The sequence below is a fragment of the Adelges cooleyi genome, unplaced genomic scaffold (assembly GCF_023614345.1).
Source record: "Adelges cooleyi isolate 19-005CV unplaced genomic scaffold, UGA_ACOO_1.1 ACOO_flye_CR_arks_rails_tigmint_CR_PRNA_25, whole genome shotgun sequence".
NCBI classification, from domain to species: Eukaryota; Metazoa; Arthropoda; class Insecta; order Hemiptera; family Adelgidae; genus Adelges; species Adelges cooleyi.
This window is the reverse complement of record NW_026095915.1, coordinates 890,752-914,866: the sequence shown is the minus strand read 5'-3', so window position 1 is coordinate 914,866 and position 24,115 is coordinate 890,752. Positions and strand designations below refer to the sequence as shown.

The 24,115-nt window shown below is 29.8% G+C and overlaps 2 protein-coding genes across 13 annotated transcripts in view; one reads left to right on the top strand and one right to left on the bottom strand.

Moving 5' to 3' along the window:
- The window catches only part of LOC126837522 (uncharacterized), a 164,226-nt gene extending 153,262 nt beyond the window's left edge, over positions 1-10,964 (bottom strand). The window contains exons 1-9 of one of the 12 annotated variants that reach the window (XM_050571461.1): positions 10,786-10,964; positions 10,583-10,709; positions 10,329-10,405; positions 10,026-10,248; positions 9,895-9,950; positions 9,564-9,726; positions 9,134-9,204; positions 8,497-8,665; positions 2,212-2,566 (exon numbers count right to left, since the gene is read on the bottom strand). In XM_050571461.1, the coding sequence (XP_050427418.1) occupies positions 2,409-2,566; positions 8,497-8,665; positions 9,134-9,204; positions 9,564-9,726; positions 9,895-9,950; positions 10,026-10,248; positions 10,329-10,405; positions 10,583-10,709; positions 10,786-10,842 (1,101 nt within the window). In that variant the 5' untranslated portion in view covers positions 10,843-10,964 and the 3' untranslated portion in view covers positions 2,212-2,408. Of the gene's footprint in view, positions 1-2,211; positions 2,567-3,020; positions 3,190-3,736; positions 3,808-4,171; positions 4,335-4,515; positions 4,572-4,645; positions 4,860-4,939; positions 5,017-5,206; positions 5,334-5,403; positions 5,608-8,496; positions 8,666-9,133; positions 9,205-9,563; positions 9,727-9,894; positions 9,951-10,025; positions 10,249-10,328; positions 10,406-10,582; positions 10,710-10,785 lie in introns of those variants that run through there. The other 11 variants (XM_050571455.1, XM_050571452.1, XM_050571454.1 and 8 more) reach the window with 11 other exon arrangements.
- LOC126837492 (uncharacterized) overlaps positions 1-24,115 on the top strand; it is a 207,505-nt gene that overhangs the window by 171,289 nt on the left and 12,101 nt on the right. The window lies entirely within an intron of this gene.

The window sequence follows — 24,115 nt, the reverse complement described above, 5'->3', positions numbered from 1 at the left end:
GCTGGCCATCTGGTATATCGGGTACACAATTGCAATATAATGAAGAAAAGAAGATACTTTTAAGTAAATATATATGTAGGCGTATTCCGGGTGTTCTGAGTGATAATAAAGAAGAAGCGTTAATCGTGTTCGCATCTGATAATTACCATATGCCTGCTGATATGATTGTTGAGCCAGGTTTTTTGATGATATTCAATCCGGTAAAAATATATTCAAGCAATGTTGTTGAGAACATTTTGGTATCACCTTTTACGAGTCTTACTTTAAAATAATTTGATTTATAATGCTTTAAATAATTTAAAAGTTTATTATAACTGTATACTGTATCGTTTTAAGTAATCTTCCATTTAATATAAAGTAAAATCACATACATAATTTTAAAATCATTATTTTTTCTTATTAAAAAAAAAAAAAACTTACCTCATTCGTTGTAAAATAAATACTTTATCATATACCCGAATTTAAAACAACAAGTTTTTAAATAAAAACAATTATTCGTGGTATTTTAACCTACTCAATGTAAAGAGGTAGGGATATGTATTTTCATTATTGTTTTAAATGATTAATTTTTTATCATTGTGTAAAATTAAAATATATTAATATATTCCGATAAAACATCCAACTAAATTACTTTTTTGTTACTTATATATGAATAGTTTCAAATCAATTGTATTATTACTATTAAATTTAAGTAACCCTAAATATTTTAAGGTAATATACTATTTAACCAAAGTGTTGGTACTTTATTATGGTATAAAACAAACCAGTATGTTTGGGACAAAAACAGTTAAACTACTAAAAGGCGCTAATTTTATATCCTGATTTCTGAATATTGGTTTTTTTACTAATATCTTATTCAATTAGAATTTATAAAGCTATTTATTTTTCACAAAAATAATCATAATTAATTATATAATGATTCTATTATTTATATGATTTGCTAGAAAGGGTTTGGATTTACATCTGAAGAGAAACTATTTATTAAGCGTCAGTTTGCAAAATTAGCTAAAAAACAATACAATATAGATTAACATAAAATACCCATTTATATGTGTATAAAATAACATTATAATACCTACACAATTAAACGAGTTTAGAGTAACGTGCAATATAATTGACTTGTGATAGCTTAGGTAAAGAAGTCTCTAATGCCTGTTGGGTCCGATTTAAATAAACTCTTTAGCTCACTTCTTATAATATTATACTATGTAATTAAATATTGCCTTGCGGCAGCTGAGGTTTCCACTGAGCCTCGCCATGCCTCCAAAATAATATCTTTTAACTTGTTATTTCCAAGAAGATCAAAGACGGCGTCTGTAATAGACAGTTTTCTTTTTTTCCATTGAGGTCAGATTCTAATGATTTTACAATGACGCTAGTAATTACAAATCATAACCGATGTAATTTATTTAACCAACAATTAAAATAAACTGGCCAGTTTTTTTGATTATATCATTCTAAAATAGCCCCACTAAAGTCTATATGGACATTTTCTTACAAGTAATAGAGAACCAACGCGTCCAACGCGGTTCAACGCTAGTAAGTTATCCAATTAAAAAGAATTTATGCATCAAAAATTATAGTTTTAAAAATAATTTATATTATACTATCTATTATTCGGTAAATGTGTTAAAAGTAACTGATGGAGTTCAATTGTCTCACAGTATACTTGAAAACTCGTCTATTACAAAGTAAACTTGGTTAACCTCTCCCAGAATTGTCGTTTATTTGGGGACGGATACACGAGAAATTAGAATATATTGAAAACTATAATCATGTATGTATATATATTTGTGGCCATTGGCCCCGTTTAAGTTTGCATTAGGAATACAAAATAATGCATAAGGAATGCATTGGAAATTTATGGATTATGATGTTTTCTTTAATTTTAATTGGTGGATATTTGTTTTGCTTTTAGTTTATTTTGTGGGTAAAAATGTATACTTTATTGATTATGATAATAACAGTTATTATAATTTTGGAAGTTTATATTCATAGTGTTACTGTTCCTAAAATATTGTAATATAAATTCTAAATTTTAGTACCCATATTTTTATACCGTTTTCGAAAAACATATTAACTGTTTTTATTTTGCTTGCCTAGGATAGACAATTATAGTAATGACGAAAAAAAATATCATTTTTACGGTATTACATTATATTATGATTAATTATTGTTTCATGAATTGACAAAAAAAAAATAACATCTTATATTAATATGAGTTGATATCGCTGTCTATTCGTTTAAAGAATAAACTAAAATATATATGTAAAATTATACAGCTTTGAAAATAATCTTAAAACATCAAATTTGAAACTGATTACCCATAATTAAAGCACTCTTAAAAAATATTCGTATGTAATACGATTAATATAACATTTAATTCTGTAAAAACACATTAATTTTGTTCAGCGTTCTTTTTTTACTATCCTCTTTCTCAGCGTTGTTACCTCATGCTCCTCCTTTTTAGAGTCCATTCGCTCATGCTCTGTTTTTTCAGCGTTCATTCGCTCATGCTGCGTAAATTCCATCCTACAGTACTCTGCAATGTTCAAATGTTGGTCTCCTAAAAATTGCAATATTTTTAGTATAGTATTTTTATAAGTTAAGTTTTTTATTTGGTGTCTGCTCCGACATTTTGATTACTATAACATCATAATTATTGTTGAAACATCTTTCAACTTTGTATAATTGTGAAATCACTTCTTTTCCACCGCGTCTAAATCTTGAAAATTACTAAAAATGTGTTTTTTTTTAATGAAGATACGCCTTTTTTTCTTTTAAAAATCGTTAGTATGATATTTTTGTTTATCGTTATAAAATCTTCGATTCAATAACCTTTGCTTATGTAGATATTAACCACGGCGGTTTCTCGAGATTTATTTTATTAATACCAACTGTTAAAATATCTTCACATGTAAAAACGGTCTGAACCTACTCTATGCCCATTCCCCACTACGTACGGTAGTAATTTAATAAAGTTAACCACATTTTGTTAACGCTATAATTTGCAATATTACTATCGATATCGAAGTCTTCAAAGATAGAGTCAACGTCTTCGTCCTGGTAGTGACGTTCTTCAATTCCTTTTAGTTCTTCCTTATCGATTAAACCGTTTTGGTTGACGTCATATTTAGAGAAATTCCATAAAACATCTCTAACTGAATCGGTTGAATATACGGGTCCATTCTGAAAAATTAAAAAAATACATTTTTCGATTATGTGTTGCACAAGAGAATGGTACCCATTGATCATATTTTGAAGTGTGGTAACATGGTTTGCACGAATGAAATATACCCTATGGGACAAGTGCTATGATGTATTGAGTTTACCGAATTTCCATAGAAAAATAGCATATTATCTGTGGCAATTTTTCGGTAGATTTAATATTAGTTTATGTATACATCTTTATTGTTTAGGTTTTTTTTGATATTTTTTAAATAAATTATTAAAAATCAGTTGAATCCATCGACACTCTAGCTTTCATTCGAGGAAAACAATACAATTGATAAAAATGTGATGTTTTTCTATAGAAATAACTGAGGCAGTTTAACAACAAAAAACTAAAACCAATAAATAATCCTCATTGATCGATTGATTGAGTGTACATCATTTAAGCTCAAAATTTGAACTTTATCGAAAAATTTCCTATAACTTTACTTCTTTAATAAATGGGTGAGTGCGTCTTCAAAATAGCATATTAAAGAAAATAGTTAAAAAAAAAAAATAATAATACTTCTTGGTTGGCCTCTTTGTTGTATTCTGCTGAAACAAGCAACAGCTCTTTCAATTGAAAAGGAGCGGTTCCTATAATCAAATTAGAGTTACATTTTTCTTTAATTAAAAAATATTCATAGAATCAATCGGAAAACATTTTTTTCCGTTAAAACAAAAAATAGAAAATAATTAAATTACATTACAATCATTTCGTTAATAATGAATAAAAAATAATAAATGAAAACAGTAACATTAAAATTCTATAAATAAAAATGTAATTTGTTTGTTATTTATAGATGTCTAAATTAATTATCTAAATTGATTTCAAAATTGATAAATCACATATTGAAAATAATATTGATAACGAATAATTCGAATCAAAAAACTAGTGTTCATAGATTTGTTCATTTAAAATAAGAATAAGTAAATAATAATATCAAAAATGTGTTCTTACGTATGGAATCAAAAACCAAAAGGCCTTCGTGTTCTTGTTTAACTATAGATAAGTTTTTGAAAAATTTTGCTATTTCAACAGGGTCAATGTAATCGCCAGCTATTTTGTGACTCTTATATAAATTGATGAGTTCCAGAATTCGTTTTTTGTTCAGACCTTTGCCCTATGTACAAGTATTTAAATCATGTAGATATTAAGTTTACTAATAGAGTTACTTTTTTTTTTAACGCTACAATGCGCTAAAATTATAAGACATATTTTTCTTAGACATGTTCAAACACCATGTCAGGCAAAATCATAGTTTTGTGTATTTTTTCGAGCCTTTAACGAAATCATATTCTTACTTTTGGTTTTACTTTCAAAAAGACCTCTAAGAATTTTGGGGCATTAGTTGTTTCACCTGTTAAAATTAATTTAAATTATCAACCTAAGAAAAATAATTAAAAGTTTCCTTAACTCAATTTAATACGGTACTCAATATATGTAGAACCGAGACTGCAATTGAATCTTGTATCAAAATAATAAAAATGTTATCTATTTCTTCAACTAATTTTTTTTCGACTTCTTGTTCTAGATTTAAAGCGCCAATGACGTTTTTTACTTCGTTGTAGTTAAGTAGTCCGCTGTGATCGTATTTGTTAAGCAAGCCCAAGTAAAGTTTTACTTCGTATGTCGATAAACTTTGTAGCTATGTAAAAAAACATGTATGGAAATAAGAAAATCCGATTAATTTGAAATTGTTCAGTTATTTTTTTTTTTCGTTATTACCTTCGGGTTATCATTAATCTTATCGTTACTGGCCAGAAATACCAAAAGATCTTGTACTTTTTCAGCTCCATTCCTATCTATAGTTAAAAAGAAAAACGTTATAAGCAATTTTCAATCGAGCCAGCCAAGACGAGAGTGTAAAATTGAAAAATTGCTTAAATACTGGAGGATATTATTTTACAGTTTTTGTGTTTAAGGGGGGAGGGTAGGGGTAACACTTGATTACAACCGACACGTTTAAAACCTGTTCAAAAGGTACTTCATTACCTCTTTTGTGTTCAAAATCTAAATTATATTCCCTGCATAGTGCTGAGGTAATTAAGTCTATGCGGTTATTGTGTCTTTTGAATGTGTTTACAATGTTTTTGACTTGATCTTCATTGAGTCCCATGCTCTATAAAGTATTATAAGTACAATCATAATATTAAATAGTATTAACTATAGACATTTTTAGTATTATGTACTTTTACCTGTGTGGCGGTCATGAAGTATAATGTGCAGAGAATAACAGCACATTTTAAATGCATAATGGTTGTTTTTTTTTTCAAACCCCTTGTTGAACCAGAAGAAAATCTTTGATACAGAAGCCGGATGAACACTGAAATGCGATTCGACTCGAGGTAACTACGATGCGATTGATTAAAACAATATGAGTACAGATTTGAACAATTTGGTAGGTAATCGTTTTTCGTTTAATTTTATTTACATAATTTATACTTAACGATTGGCTTTACAGTTGTAAAAACAGGTGTAATCAACAAAAAGTACTGCTTATTTACTTATGTAAAATAAAACCGCAATATGGTGGTTCTATGTGGCAATATGTGGTATAACAAAAATAATTTTTATACACTATATTATTATTATGCAATTAAGTACATTTATTCAAAGATGAAAAAAGCCTTCTATAATTTGTATAGTCACCCAACTTGTACATACAAGTATTGTTATTTTTTGAATATTTAAAACGACAATAAAAAAATATGTAAATTGAAATATCTGTGTACACATATTATAAAAAAGTATGTTTATTGCGAGAATATTGTCAACCTGTGATTTATAAAAAATTATATTTGAAGGCAATGTCATAACAAAGTAGTGCAAATTGCAAATTTAAAAATGCCAGTACAGTGGGGATCGAGGTACGGTGCATAGAAATATTTAAGGGTCGCGGATTTATAAGAATTACTACAACTGAAAGTGATACAAATGTCTAAATTACCGTTTTGATAAAAAAGGAAATGGTAGAAATACAAGTGTCGATTAAAAAACATTCTCCTAATAACAATAATGTCGTTGAAAATGGATTTTTATCATTAGGGTGAATAAGATTACCGTTGATCGTCCGTCTATAGCAAATTATTGCCATCATAATTAACTATAAAATGAAAATATTTTCAATTATCGGTTGACTGTTGGATCGTGTCACACAAAGCAACCTAGAAATTGACTACGGTCAAAATGGACAACTTTAGCAAAAAAGTCTAAATAAAGAAAAAGATATTTTAACTAGTTGGTACTCTTGTTAGCTAGTTGTTACCATTGTTTAAGTTAATGGTCATTTGTTTGAAGTATTTCGTGTTGCTTAAAACACACTATATAGTATACATGTTGTAATAAGTATTTCAATTGAAAACAAAACACCATTTTGTATGTAGGCAGCCGCTGTTTCGACTTACACGTGTACACATGTTGCTATGAAACTATTTTTTGTTGAAACTATTCGTAGCTTTTATTACTTGGTACGCTTTTGAAAAACTTGTTGTTCTAACAATAAGCCTTGGGTCCTATCAAACCTAATATATCTTAAGGAAAGAAAATGATATTTTAAATAATCGTATAAAATAACACATAACCTAAAATATGTACTAGTTTTTAATTTCTTTCATATTATGCTTTGTATATAATCATATTACAATTTGAAATAGTAAATTCTTTAAAAATAATACAATGAGTATAGGCTAAAAAATACAACTGCACATCATTGTAAAACCAATAAGTATACAGTACACATTACAGAAACAATAGGTTGATCTAGAAGCCTAACTAGATGACCCAGATGTAAACTATAGGTTTTATTTAATACCGACTGGCAAATAATCACACAATTTTTTTTAAGTAAAATATACTATTTAATAAAAACAGATTTTTCTTATTTTTTCCTAATTCAGTATTATGGACAACTATTTTACTTTTTCAAACATTTTTTACACGATTTAAGGTGAGGAAAAATACCGTGAAACTATAAAACAATACCAAGAAGTCATTCCTTAAAACGAACAAAGTATTATTTTATATACTGTTATTGTATACTTTATACTTACAAATAATTGTATTCTTGAGATTTGTAACTAATAATCTAACTAATTCCTTAGGTAAGAATTAAATTATTATTAATATTAAAAACACAATTTATTTACATATGAGTTAGGAATGCACTGGAAAAGTATACATTTGATGTTTTGTTTAAGTTTAATTGGTGGATAATTTTTTTGCTTTTAGTTTATTTTGTTTGTTAAAATTTATATTTTATTGATTATGATAACAACAGTTGTTATAATTTTGACAGTTTATATTCATAGTGTTACTTTTTTTTTAAATATTGTAAGATTGTTTTTAATTTTTAGTACCCATATTCTTATACCGTTTTCGAAAAACATGTTAACTTTTGGTTTTTTGTTTTTTAGGAACTGTATGGCTTGCAGGGCCCAGGATATATAATTATAATAATTTCGAAATAAAAATATCATTTTTACTATATTTAATAAAATGTTTAATTATTGTTTTATGAAATGATATAACATATTTGTAAAATTATACAGCTGCGAAAAAAATCTTAAAACGTCAAATTTAAAACTTATTACCCATAATTAAAGCACTCCCAAAATATATTCAAATGTATAACAATTATTATATTATTTAATTCAGAAAAAAACACTTAATTTTTTTCAGGGTTCTGTCACTGCTGTCCTCCTTTTCAGCGTTGTATCTTCACGCTCCGCTATTTCAGCATCTATTAACTCGTGCTCTGCCTTTTCAGCGTTCATTCGCTCATGCTCCGCAAATTCCATCCTACAGTACTCTGCAATGTTCAAATGTTGGTCTCCTAAAAATTGCAATATTTTTAGTATAGTATTTTTATAAGTTACTTATATTTGGTGTCTGCTCCAACATTTTGATTACTATAATATCATAACTATTGTTGAAACATCTTTCAACTTTGTATAATTGTGAAATCACTACTTTCCACCGCGTCTAAATCTTGAAAATTACTAAAAATGTGTTTTTTTTTAATGAAGATACGCCTTTTTTTCTTTTAAAAATCTTTAGTATGATATTTTTGTTTATCGTGAAAAAATCTTCGATTTAATAACCTTTGTTTTATGTAGATATTAACCACGGCGGTTTCTCGGGATTTATTTTATTAATTCCAACTGTTAAAATATCTTTACATGTAAAAACGGTCTGAACCTACTCTATGCTCATTCCCCACTACGTATGGTAGTAACTTAATAAAGTTAACCACATTTTGTTAACGCTATAATTTGCAATATTACTATCGATATCGAAGTCTTCAAAGATAGAGTCAACGTCTTCGTCCTGGTAGTGACGTTCTTCAATTCCTTTTAGTTCTTCCTTATCGATTAAACCGTTTTGGTTGACGTCATATTTAGAGAAACTCCATAAAACATCTCTAACTGAATCGGTTGAATATACGGGTCCATTCTAAACAATTAAAAAAGTACCTCTTTCGATTATGTGTTGCACAAGAGAACGATACCCATTCGTCATATTTTGAAGTAGCATGGGCATATTATCTATGACAGAATTTTGGTAGATCCAATAATATTTTGTCTATGCATCTTTATTGTTTAGGTTTTTTGGTATTTTTTAAATAAGTTATTAAAAATTCAGTTGAATCCATCGACACTCTAGCATTGATTCGAGGAAAACATTACAATTGATAACAAATGTGATGTTTATCTATAGAAATTACTGAGATAGGCTGACAACGAAAAACCTCTAACCAATTAACAATAATCATTGCTCGATTAATGTGTGTATACTATAGTTTAAGCTCTAAATTATAATTTTTCGACTAAATGTGCTAAACTTTACTTCTAAAAAACGGATGGGTGCGTCTTCAAAATAGTATATTAAAGACAACAGTAAAAGAAAAAAATATAATATTACTTCTTGGTTGGCCTCTTTGTTGTATTCTGCTGAAACAAGCAACAGCTCTTTCAGTTGAAAAGGAGCGGTTCCTATAATCAAATAAGACTTACATTTTTCTTTAATTAAAAAATATTCATAGAATCAGTCGGGAAACATTTTTTTCAACAAAAATAAAACATAGAAAATATTTTAATTAAATTACAATCATTTCGTTAATAATGAATAAAAAATCATAAATGAAAACAGTAACATTAAAACTCTATAAATAAAAATGTAATTTGTTTGTTATTCATAGATGACAAATTATCTTAATTGATTTCAAAATTGATAAATCACATATTGAAAATAATATTGATAACGAATAATTCGAATCAAAAAACTAGTGTTGATAAATTTGTTCATTAAAAATAAGAATAAGTAAATGATAATATCAAAAATGTATTCTTACGTATGGAATCAAAAACCAAAAGGCCTTCGTGTTCTTGTTTAACTATAGATAAGTTTTTGAAGAATTTTGCTATTTCAACAGGGTCAATGTAATCGCCAGCTATTTTGTGACCCTTATATAAATTGATGAGTTCCAGAATTCGTTTTTTGTCCAGACCTTTGCCCTATGTACAAGTATTTAAATCATGTAGATATTAGGTTCACTAATAGAGTTACTTTTTTTTTAAACGCTACAATGCGCTAAAATTATAAAACATATTTTTCTTAGACATGTTCAAACACCATGTCAGGCCAAATCATAGTTATGTGCCTTAACGAAACCATATCCTTACTTTTGGTTTTACTTCCAAAAAGGCCTCCAAGAATTTCGGGGCGTTAATTGTTTCACCTATAAAGATTAATTTAAATTATCAAACTAAAAAAATATAATTCGAAAAGCTTCGTTAAGTCAATAATACGGTACTCGATATTAATAGAATCGAGTCAACTGAATCTCTGATTAAGGCATTAAATATGTATTTTATTTTGTCTACTAAATTTTTTTCGACGTCATCTTCTAGATTTAAAGCGTTAACAACTTTTTTTACTTCGTCGTGGTCAAGTAGTCCGCTATGGTCGAACCATTGGTCGTATTTGTTAAACAAGCCCACGAAAATTTTTACTTCGTATGACGATAAACTTTGAATCTTTGTAAAAAAACGCGTATGGAAAATAAGAAAATCAGATTAATTTGAAATTGTTCAATTTTTTTTTTTATCTGTCTTACCTTCGGGTTGTCATTAATCTTATCGTTACTGGCCAGAAATACCAAAAGGTCTTGTACTTTTCGAGCGGGACTCCTACCTATATTTAAAAATAAAATAGACAAAAATTATAAAGAATGTTCAATCGAGCTGGCCAAAACGAGAGCGTTAAATTGAAAAATTGTTATACAGCATTATTTTACAGTTTTTGTGTATAAGTAAGGGGGGGGGGGTTACGCTTGATTACAACCGAAACGTTTAAAAAATACTTCATTACCTCTTTTGTGTTCAAAAACTAAATTATATTCCCTGCATAGTGCTGAAGTGCTTAAGTCTGTACCGTTTTTGAACGTTTTGAATATTTTAACAATTTTTTCGACTTGATCCTTATTGAGTCCCATGCTCTATAAAGTATTATAAGTACAATGATAATGCTAAATAGTATTAACTACGGACATTTTTATTATTATGTAGTTTTACCTGTGTCGCGGTCACGAAGTACAACGCGAAGAGAATAACAGCACATTTTAAATGCATAATGGCTGTTTTTGTTTTCAAACACTTTGTTGAACCAGAAGTAAGTCTTCGATGCCAAAGTCGGACGAACACTGAAATGCTATTCGACTCGAGGTAACTATGATGCGATTGATTAAAAAACAAGTAACAAACAAGTACAAAAACATAAGTGTAAAAATGAAAAATGTTGGTAGGTAGCCGTTTTTCGTTTTATTTTATTTACATAACGTATACTTAACGAGTGGTTTTCGGTACAACGGTACAGTTGTAAAAACAGTGTAATCAACAAAAAGTACTGCTTATTTACTTATTTAGCTTAAACCGCTATATAATTTTATTTACCAGAAATCGTCATAAAACCACTTAGCGAACGATGAGTGTTCATAAATCTTGATATTATAATATTATTTGTATACAAAAAAAAAAAAAAATTGTATACCTACACTGTATTATTATGCAATTGGGTATGTTTATTCAAGGGGTGAGAAAAGTCTTCTATAATTTGTATAGTCACCAAACTTATCCACACAAGTATTGTCATTTTTTTAATATTCAAAACGACAGTAAAAAAAAATTCTAAAATGTGATTTAAAAAAAATAATATTTGAAGGCAATGTCATAAAAGTGTGGTGCAAATTGCAAATATAAAAATGCCAGTACAGCAGGGGTTGAGGTACATAGAAATATTATAGGGTCATGGCTTTATATGAATTTTTACAACTGAATGTGATATCACTTTCAAAACGAACGTTTTGATGCGAAACTGTAATGGTGGAAATGCAAGTGTCGATTAAAACATTATCCTAATAACAATAATGTTATTCAACATTTATTTTTGTCGTTTGGGTGAATACGATTAGGGTTGATCGTCCGTCTATAGCAAGTTATTGCCATCATAATTAACTTTATAATGAAAATAATTTCATTTATCGGTTGACTGTTGATCGTGTCACACAAAGCAACCTAGAAATTGACTACGGTCAAAATAGACGACTTTAGCAAAAAAATCTAAATAAAGAAAAAGATATTTTAACTAGTTGGTACTCTTGTTAGCTAGTTGCTACCATTGTTTAAGTTAATGGTCATTTATTTGAAGTATTTCGTGTTGCTTAAAACACACTATATAGTATACATATTGTAATAAGTGTTTCAATTGTAAACAAAACACCATTTTGTATGTAGGCAGCCGCCGTTTCGACTTACACGTGTACACATGTTGTTATGAAACATTTTTTTGTTGAAATTATTCGTAGCTTTTATTACTTGGTACGCTTATGAAAAAAACTTGTTATTCTAACAATATGCCTTGGATCTTATCTCATCCCAACCTATCTTAAGTAAAGAAAATGTTATTTTAAATAATCGTAAAAAATAACACATAACCTAAAATATGTATTAGTTTTTAATTTCTTTCATATTATACTTTGTATTATTCATAAATGAGTATTTTATAGTTGCGTTATATAGTGTTGAAATAATAAAAAAATATATACAAAATGTTCAGAAATTCAAATAAAATATATTTGTTGTATTGAATTTATAACATTGTGTAATATGCCTCAGTTCATGTCAACAAGTTATGTATTTTAATTAGTTATATTATAACTATAGAGAATATTTTCTTAGCTAATAAATTTAAAAAAACGGTTGGCAATTTACAACATGAAAAATAGTAAATTCTTTTAAAATAATACAGTGAGTATAATAAATAAAATCGCACACCAATATATAACCAATAAATACACATTACACATTACAGAAACAATGGGTTCAGATCTAGTAGTCTAACCAGATGACCCAGATGTAAACTATAGGTTTTATTTCATACCGACTGCTAAATAAACTTACAATTTTTTTTGGTAAAATATATTATTTGACAAAAACAGATTTTTCTTATTTTTTCCAAATTCAGTATTATGGACAACTATTTTACTTTTTCAAACATTTTTTACACGATATATGTTGAGGAAAAATACCCTGAAACTACAAAACAATACCAATAAGTCATTACTTAAAACGAACAAAAATTAATTTGTACTGAATTAATTTACCTGTTAAATTACAATACACTTAACTATTAAATTAATGCTTACGTTTGTTTTACTGTGTTACGAGTTTAGTCCAAAAACATAATGTCAGAAATATAGTAAACGAAAAATATACCTACCGATGAGTTAACCGATCAATATACATATTATTATGTATGTATATATTTAAAAAAAATATATATATATATAAAATAATAAGTTATGACATGACTACAATATTAATGCTATTCATACTTAAAAAGTAAATTAAACGAATAGTATGATATGGAAAATTAATATATGTATATAATTATGATATGAAATTAAGAAATTCGTCAATCATAATATAAATAATTGAAATTATTCTACTTGAAGATAGAAAAAAAATCAGAGATTAAAATTACCTACAAATAAAATTTGTTTCTAAAAATTTTGTTTAAAAACAAAGACCTATTACAAAAAAAAACTACCAATTTGTCTTCTGTAGAGTATCTAATAATAATACAAAAAAAAAAAAAAATGGTTGATAATTAATAAGTTCCCAAAAAAATATAGCTTAATTTTCTCTATAAATCTGGCCATATAAATGTGCTATTATCTAGTTAACTAAAAAAAAAAAAAATGTTTTGCAATATTGATTTTGTCTAAAAATCCTCTACGCGATAATACGACGACGGTATGAAACAAATGTTAATGGTTTATACTAAAAAAACAAGTGTGTTTTATTTGTTTTATTATTCAATGCGTTGTACTTAAATTTCAAAGCACATTCGTGGGTCGTGTACACGTTTAATAAAATATAGATTCAGCTGTCTATTGAGCATTTGTTAAAATGTCTTTTAAAAAATGCTTGCCAAGATGAGGTTGGCAAGTAGACTTTTTGATTTTAAAGTTTAGGAAAATCCATAAAAACAAATTTTTATAGACAATGTTTAAGATATATGTATCAAATTTTTATTTGTTTGTCTATTATCAAATGTTAAAGCCAAGCTATCTTCTCATTCTTAGTGTGTAGCATTTTGTGTTTTTCCTATTCACAACAAGCTCTTAAATTTTCAGATACTCAATTTGTTTTAATTCAATTATCATACTTACTTGATTTTTTTTTTAAATCATCAAGGTGATATATTTTGAAGTATAAAAACCAAAAGGCCATAGTTGTTCACATTATAACTTTCAGCTTCGATGCGTAGCAGTGATGCTATTCGTTTTACAATGATGTGGGCTTTTTTGTGTCTGTGTAGTGTGTACACTGTAACTTTTTTTACACTGGACCAATTCCTTCGAGAAGCATTTCTATACATCACAAATTTCATCTAGTTGGTACTTTGAGTGGGTACAAGTTGAAAAAGTTCACTTCTTCACAGTAAAAATTTGAAAAAACAAAATAAAAAACCATAAGAGTTTAAAAGTTTAACTTAAAATGGCTATGACATCGAGAAAAAGGGTCGGCTCCAGTTGAAGTTAATAAGGAATATATTCCACCCCCTCCCTCAGGGGGCGTGCAAGTTTTTTTTGTTTTTTAGACGTAAATTTAATACCTTTTAGTTGAAAACGGGTCAGATGTTAGAACTCGTATGTATGCATAACATATTAAACGAAGGACCAACTTGGGACGACAGTTTTTTTTTAATTGCTGGAAAACTATATTTTTCGCAGATTTTCTATACTTAAACATAAACACGTTATATTAAAAAAAAAAAATCATCAAATTATAATAGTAATGGTTACAGTGGTAATACTAATGGTAATATAATAGTAATACTATAATAGTAATGGGCATCTCTTTAGAGTGATTCAAGTATGTTTTGAGTACAAAAGCAGAATTTTTAGGTTTTATTTTTTTTTTTGGCCGAGTGAAATTGAAAGCTGTTAGAAAATTCGCAATCAGCGACCCCAAAAACATATATAATTTTTTATTACTTTTATTTATAATAATTCCTGTAGACCTGTGACTTCTCCGTCCCTCTATGCTTTGATCCCATTATGCCTCGAACTCACTGTACTGGCTTACCCGGGTAAAAGTGATAATAACACTTTCAAATAAGCAACTTTTATTACTGCTTTTATAGTTCTGTTAGTACTTAGTACAGCTTTTAATATTATTTCACGCCATTTATATTCCTCCTTAACAATTCTCGACAGGATATGTAAATAAGACAGTGGCTCGTAGACATTCAGCTGCTAATACTAACCATAACGGTTTTAACTTGTCTGTATTTTTTGACATTTTCATGTATTAGCTCTGGCACATAACTGAAAAAAGTGTTACCAAAAAAGCGTTACGCTGTTATAACTAAATAATAAATTCAAAATAGTTTAAGGGGCAAAATCCTCTGTGAATTGTTTAAGGCCAGATATTATGAAAACACTAAAATATTAGCCAGAACTTTGATATGTTTACTAGCCACCTTAGATATTAGCTTGACTATAACTAGTATTTTTAAGACAGTACAGACCAAATCAAGCAAAGTAAGAAAGTAGTTTTTTCGAAAGTGATTTTATCTGTGTATCTACTGTAATCAGATACACGATTTAGTCGCCTGTGATTGCATGTAATAAACACAATATTATAATACCGACCGTTTCGGTTCGATTAAACTTTATCTCTCACACCACACACGGGTCAACGTTACCAACAGTTATTAGCGTCTATTCGTTTCTCACATCTGGTACACCGTGTTTGTACTTAAAAATTAAATTAAAACCAAAAAAGAAATTAACGTAGTAAACGTTCATAAACTCGTATGGTTTTTTTTGTTTTTCAAATTTTAACTGTGAAGAAGGAAATTTTTTCAATTTTTATGCTCCAAAGTAACAACTAGATAAAATTTGTGATTTATAGAGTTGCTACTCGAAGGAATTGGAAAAGTTACAGTGTATACAGACACAAAAAAAGCCTACGCCAGAGTAAAACCAATACCTTCGCTGCTCTGCATCGAAGCTAAAACTATTTCTATTATTTTTGACGTAATGAAATGTAATTTAACATAATAGCGTTACATACGTTTTCTACATAGTAACGTTAAATTATATAAATTCACATTAAATATTTAATCGAATACATAATAATAATCAATACATCAATTATTTGTTGAATCAATGAATAGTAGTACAATTATAAGTAATCCTAGGAGGGTGTAGCTGTTGCACTTGATTAGCCGACGAACACGTTAGATTCAAAATAATAATTGACCGTTCTCCGTATAAAGTGTAGATGGCTAGTCAAAAACTGTGAAATGGTAGTATTCGGGTTAATGCTGTTCATGCTATCGTCCTCCCGTATGTGTACGAAACGCGTTATGTAACGATACTTCTCCATAAACATATCACACGCGTTTTGAAAAAGATATTTAATTTGATCTCTTGAAAATCCACTGCGATTGACATTATTAGCTAAGTAATTGTAAAAACGGACGATTTGTCTCAGGTGTCCGATCGGCGTACGAGGAATGTTGAGTTGTCTAAATTTGTATTCGATTTTATTCAAACAGGGCACAATGGCGGACAGCACCCGGGGTATTGGCAACAAGGCCACAATGTGATGGGCAAACATTGCCATTTTGGTGATGAGGAACACGCCGACGCTCTCCACGACGTTTATTATTCTCAACGATATTTCTAAGAACAAAGGGCGATACGCCGCGTTCGCCCATACGTCCAACAAAGTCTTATCCGCCACCGGTATGCCGTAGTCCACAAACTTAGCGGTGCCCTTGTAGATCATTTCCGTGCTGGCGATGTTATCGGTTAACGGAAGTCGCCGTTCGTCCGTCGCGGTGTAAATAGTTCCAGTGCGCATTTTCAAGTCCATAAACTTGTAGCACAACATGAGCAGCTCGCCCACCTCGTTGGCCTGTATGTTTTCAATTTGCACCGGTATTGCTAGACCGTCAAACGGCTTTGGCGACGCGCACAGACAAAACGCCGTCACGGTTATCCTGATGAAAACGCACATATTGACAATTAGATAGCGAAACCGGACGACCGACGGACAAAGAGCGTGGTGACGATTATAGGTTTGGCCGGTCGCAATATGCCTAAGTATTCGCTCGAACAGTCGAAATTACACACATTTCGTTTATTTACGAAAATATTCAAAACACATTTTCACACGTTCACATAAAACATATGTATTTTGTGTTCCACATTTCTGACCCGCCCCCCTCTCTTCCTCCAGATAACATAGCGTCACCCTTTTACCCATTTGTATAATCTTTATAATTATTATAATCTTTTAAAATCATGCTTTTCTAAAAAAAAGAATAAAAAAGTAAGCTAAAAAAATAATTTTACTACAAGAACAAATTACCAATAGATTGCAGCACGTTCTTTTTTTTTTAATTATCAATTACTTTGAAACAACGGAAAATTAACTGAAACTTTAAATAGTTTCAATCATCTTTAATTTTTTACTAAAAAGCAATAGCGTGGACCCTATTCAACGAAGTGCAAATTCATTGAGTTGAGTATTATGAAATTATATATAATTATGTGTCACACGCTAAAATTGAACCAAATTTAAATTACAAATTAACTTACAATATCAATAACTTATTAATGTTATTGAAAATTGTAGTTAATTTTTAAAGTAATTGACATTTTAAAAAAAATGTGCTACAATTTATTGGTTATTTGCGTTCCTGTAGTAAAATCTTTTTTTTTTCACTTTTTAGTTCACTGTTTTACTCTTTTTCAGATCTCACACGCATAGGTAGGCTGGCCAATTCCGCTTTTTCTACAAAATGTATTTCTTATTTTGGTCTAATCTTATCACCCCACAAATCCATCTGACATTATCAACTCAACCATATTCTATATTGTATGATGTATACAACTTGTACGAAGGGGGTTCATTGCCTTTGATATATTTAAACTTTTCGTTCATTTCCTTTTGTGTGTTACGAATTTGAACTGTCCGGTGCTTGAAACGAAGATTTTTTTTTTTAAACTAATTTATACTGATTTATGCTATTAACACCACTTGTATAGTGTAAGACAATCATTTTATTTTAAAATAATTTCAATTCCAAATCTGTTTTTCTCGTTGAAAACATTTTATACAAAACATACAATTATTATACAAACATTTTATGACCATTCGCATTAGGCGATTACTCCAGTCGTTGTCATTGCGCCTAAAAAGAATTTCAGTATATTATCTAAGTGGCTGTTTAGATTTGGAAAACAACAGATTTTCATCCTAATAGTCTTAGGATTGAGCATAAAAAATGTCAAAAAACAAAACATTTTCAATACCTTCATTCTCAGGCTAGAGCGGGGGTGGTCAAAATTTGGGTTTGAGACTGTATCTCATTAAAAATGTTGCACTTGATCCACACATTTTTCGCTATGTTTAGTTTGAAAATCGCAAAAACACATTTTTATTGTACACAAAACAACAGTATTTTTTTTACAATGTATGTTGAAATGTAAACAAATGACAAATACTTGTGTTTGTTATCTTATTTATTTAACTTTATACATTATGAGAACAGTTATATTTTACAAAAACAATTTTCATAGCTCTACGTTACAATATTTATGAGCAAACTATTCAGTTCTCATTTACTCATAATTTACAAATATAATATATCACAATATGGGGTACATACAATTATGGGGTTTTTTTGTTATAGAAAACAACTGTTTTTTTTTTAATGTAATCGGTTATGTTTTTTGTGAATTTTTAATGTTTACACAGTTTCGCTTCTTAGTCTATCTGTTTTTAGGGTCTTTTCATACGGTTCCTTAAAACCTTTTTGAGCCATGAACTGAATAAACTGGGGTTTTTTTTTTTTTATTTTTATTGGCCATGTTGTTTTTTATAGCAATTTGGTTTCCTATGTACAACTCTGCAGTTAAATAACGGGTTTTACCAAAGTTAATAAAACAAAGGGACATATAATACAATGACTGAATCCTGTATATATTTATTTTATAACAAATTATGCATAACATGTTTGATGATACATTTTATGAATAAATATATTATAATCATCTAAACATTTTATAACCATTCGCAATAGGCGAATACGCCAATCGTCGTCGTTGCGCCTAAAAATAATTTATATTTAACGCATCATTTATAATGTTCATAATTAATGCATTTGAAATTTAAATTGTACTTAGGTTATGCTTTATTTATTCCGATTTTTCAATGTATCAGAATAAATACATAGACCATATTTACAGTAACCGAAAAAAATCCACCTCGATATAATTTAAGGGCCTCTACACATGTGTATATTCGATGGAAAACAATTTTTTTTTACTTTAAACGTACTATGAAACGCGTAATCTGGCAATAGTTATAAAAAAAAATATGAACATATTTAATACTTATTTGATGCATAATTCGAAGTAGAATTTTAATGGTCGTCTTAAATCTTATTGTGAAGATGAATACAATTTTTTAAAAATTACCAAGACCACGTCTGGTAAATAATTAGAATTCAATGGTTTTTTTGAAAACCAAAATGGGAGTATTATGAAACATAAGGTTGACTTATAACAGAGCACGAATGACTCATAAAAGTTTTAAAAAAATAATATAAACTCGGTATATAATTCCTCAATCAAAATAGACGCCCCTTTGATATGTTAATATATGAGTTTACACACTTCAGCTATTTGTTGCACACCGATAAACTAGTCATATGTATTGACAATATTTCAATCTTATTGCATTCTTAGCCGTTATACTCTTATGTTGTTCAAATTTGCAGGGAGGGGTGTAGAAAATTATATCTGTTAGTTAACTCCGATCGTCAAGTACACTGAAAATAATGTCTTCGGAGATTGAATTGAATACCACAGTTCATTAGTAGAGCAGATTATAAAACTTTATTATTGGCTTCCAAAACGATGGCTACAAACACATATATAACAATTAATATATCATTAAAGTTATACAAATTTAGAAATCTACATGTTAGTTTTGATATTATGTTTATGCAAATATAATTATTAAATGAATAATTGTCGATTAATTTAAATATGTATAATCATTTATATTATATAGTTATAAAATACATAGTCATACTGATCAGTATGAAGAATTTGATGAGCAAGTTTAGTAGCAGTTAAGAATTCATTTGGGTCCCGATACTTTATATTTGGCCAATCGGGATTTAAGTGTTTGACGCATAACGCGATAATTGCAAATGCTTTTTTTTTGTTTTCATCCATGGCTTCACTGATGTTGGCTGAGGTTCCTACAACTTCTTTGTTGACGCCATCAATCCATTCTTGTGGATCGTCCACCTTAAGGTCTATCAAGAGGGCCATAGCAAATTCAGTTATTAACTCATTTATATCGTTTACTGTTTTTTCAGGACTTAGTTCCATTTCTCTTACTGTATCTTCTGTGTCTGCACTGAACCAATCCATATAACTTATCAAAGCCGATAGCTTTGTTTGTGCTGTCAGTCGTTTCACGTAGTACAAATAACGGGGGACGAAAAATTGATTAAGAATTTCCAAGATTGCCCGAAGGCCTTTAGTTTGTTCTGTCATCAATGATATTGGAAACGTGTTAATCGGCTTTGATTTTGATATATTCGTATTGATTATTGCAGTCAATAATGCAAAATACTTATAAACGTAATGCAACAACGTATTGTTAATACGCAATAACACCTCGTAGTTAAGCGGATCAAGATTGCCGATGTCTATTTCGTATCTATATCTCTCGGCGTAATGCAGCATTGTAATTTCGGACTTGTCAACCGTTATTTTCATTTGTTGGATTTTCACGGCATCTTCGTTTTCGGATTCCATCAACGCCGTCCATTTCAACAAGTCAATGCATACAAAATGTAGTGGAGTGCCTGGCAACAATGGACTGTTTATCTTAATTTTGAGAATAGCGGTTTTGGCTAGGACCAGAAGTCTACGTTCCGTTTTTTTCTTTAATTTTTGCAAACGATTAATGTGCAACTTTTTCGAAGTGACTTCATTGCCTATGATATCTTTGAATTTTTCTTTCATGTCCTTTTGTATGTAAACTATTTGTTTGCTGTACTCGCGATACATTACACCATTCTTCGAACAGTCTGGTAATTGGATCGGACCGCAAAAATATAAATACAACCTCATCAACGATGTAATGTCGATTTTACTTTGTTGGCGCAACAGACCAATGGAATTGTTTAATAAATTCTGGTCAATCGATATGAAGTCGACAATTTGATATAATGTGTAAGGTGTACGACCGGTATTTGCTATCCGTAAACAATCGCATAAATGACTTTTCAGAATATCATAAACTGTATAATAAAACGTCATAGAGTGAATACTCACATCGTGGTTGTCAATAATCACATTTTCGTCGTTCTCATCAAATTCTGCCATTGATTTTTTGGCGTTGAGTTTGGTTTTTATTGTAACTTTTTTTCCAAAATCGTTATTTAATAATATTCCACCATAACCTGTTCGATCCGGTCTGGTCATCACGATTGGTTTAGCCACTGACGGTTGAACATTGCCGAATTTGGAAAAATTGTTTCCGTCGTATCGTCCGGAAGGAATCGCTACAAATGGCGGTACCATGTGTTTAGAAACTGTTGGGCTGCCATTAACTGAATTCCAACAAACGCACAGTGTGACAACTAATCCATATAAAAAAACGTGCATTTTTGTGCTGTAGCTATAAACTGAACCGTTTTCGTGATTAGAAGTCTCCAACTTCACTCGATAACTACAATAGTTTAAACACTATAACGCTAACTATTGAAATGTACGGAAAAACGTTTCAGTATTGAATTCGCATGAATACTCATTTTGGCATGTTTTTAACCAAACAGTAATAAAGAATTACCATTGAACACATTTAAGTGTACAACAGTTATGTTTGCTTAAATAAATATTCGGTATTTGTAGTATCAGATTTTTAACCGAAACTATGATTTATGTAAGCGCATAAGGTTTTATTCGTATTTGAAAATTGTTTATATTCTTTAAATTATTTACAAAATAAAGTGAGCAATAGCTATAAGATTTTGTCCCGTCGATACCTGTTACCAAAGTTTTAGTTTACATTTATCACTCACATTAGAGAGTAACTCAATTATAACATTGTTCCTAATACTTTGTATTGGTATAATAATAAAACATTTATTCAAACAACATCATTATAAGAAAGACAAATTGAGGCTTGAAAATTGAAATATCACATTTTAGGGTAAATTATAAAACGTCATTAATGGCTTCTTAATCGTTTGCTATTTATACAATTACAACAAATATTAAATCATTAAAGCTATGAAACTTTCGAAATCTACAATTTAGTTTTTGATATTGTATTTACGACAAATTAATAAGTATTTGAATAATTGTCGATTAATTTAAATATGCATAATCATCAATATAGTTAAACTGGCTGGAATAATGGCTTGGTTTTTTAATTGTACGAGAAAATCCGTCAATTGTCACATTAAACCTGTGTTGAAATTTGGTTAACGCCAAGGTTTTAAAATTTTCAAACGAAGTGAATTTTTTTCCTACTTATTTACAATACCATTAGATCATCTTACTATGCGCTGACCCCATTGTAATGGCTTATAAGACGACGACCCTCCCCCCCGGTAAAAGCTAAAAAATTTCACTTCTAGACAGTTTAAATTTGGAACATTGTTCAAGTAAATGGTCATCTGTTTGAAATATTTCTTGTTAAACGCAATGTACAGAATGTCTCAAAAAGAATAGCGGGGTTTCAAACGGCTGTAGGTTGTGAAGTATTAGACCTTCAGCGCTCTGGTAGGACTTGAATGAAAGAGAGAGTTGTCAAGTTTCCAATAATTACCACTCGATCTTTTACAGTCGCAACTGAATAACGCTTTGCGAACTCGATAACTTCTGTTGTACGGGCGCTATCTTAACAAACTGAACTTTGAAGGCTGGCGACACAAACGGGAACGTGTAGAGACATATAGTGACAATCATTCAAAACTCGACAACTCCCCCTTTCATTCAAGCCCTACCAGAGCGCTGTGGGTCCAGTACTTCACAATTTACAGCCGTTTGAAAACCCACCATTCTTAACCCAACCATTATTTTTGAGACATTCTGTATAGTATATCGAGTTTTTCGAAAAAATAGGACGACTTTTTCTTCTTATTTTGCTGCTGGCATTTATTACTCTTTAAGAGTTTTGCTGCCATCAAGCTCTGCTTCCATTCTTCCCTGATCTCCTTCCACTGTATCCTTACTTTTCTGTCTAGGCCGCCACGAGGTCTCTACCTAACCTAACCATTTCTTTCTCATTTCTGCGCCATACGTGACCAATTGACCAATTCATTGTAAACGCTGGCCACGTATAAAGCTACTGACTGGTGCTAGTCACAACTCTTCCTGTAGTTCCTAATTACATTTTCTTCTCCACGTATCTGTTCTGTTATCAAAGGTAGGACCGCAAGTTATCATCCATACTTTATTCTCAAACGTTCTCTCTCTCTTTTCTGTATTGCTGGTGGTCGTCCAGGTTTCGCATCCATAAGTTAACGTGGGTTTTATTATCGGAGTTTACAACCTTAACTTTGTTTTCTTTGATAAGCACTTTGTTTTCAGAAACTTACTAAGTGCGAATGCTGCCCTTTCTGTATTTGTTATTCTTATTCCAATCTCTCTTGATCAATTATTCTTGACACTCAGCATGGCTCCTAGATACTGAAACTTATTAACTTTTGCAAAAGACTACGTCTTCATTATCATCGTCCGTATTCCTCTTAATTTTCTAGTAGTTTCATTAGCTATGTTTTCCCCTATTAATTTTTAAACCTACTTCACCATTTGCTTTTTCTAAGCAATCGTTAAAAATCGTCTGCAAACCCAAACACCTGTATTTTTCGCTCCCATATGGTTATACCTGTTGGCTCCTTTTGTATTTCTCTAATTGTTTTCTTCGATGATAAATTAAATAACATTGAAGACAGTGCATCCCCTGTTTCATCCTGTCTTTACTTCAAATGCTTCGGACACTGATTTCTTTATTCTTACATGATATTGAGTATTCTCCATACATATTTTGGTTAGACCTAAAAATTTCTTTGGGACCCCAACCTTCCGAAGCACGAGAACAGGACGACTATTTAGTATTATCTTTTTTTGTCTGTAAACTTAAATTGGTAATTACTCAGAATTTATATTTGATAATTATTAACGTTCACTTGTCATTTTTAGACCATTGAAAGGGAAATAATCAGGCACGGTTCCAAATGTTCAATAGACGACCTAAATAAAAGGGTATTATATTTTGAAAAAGTAAA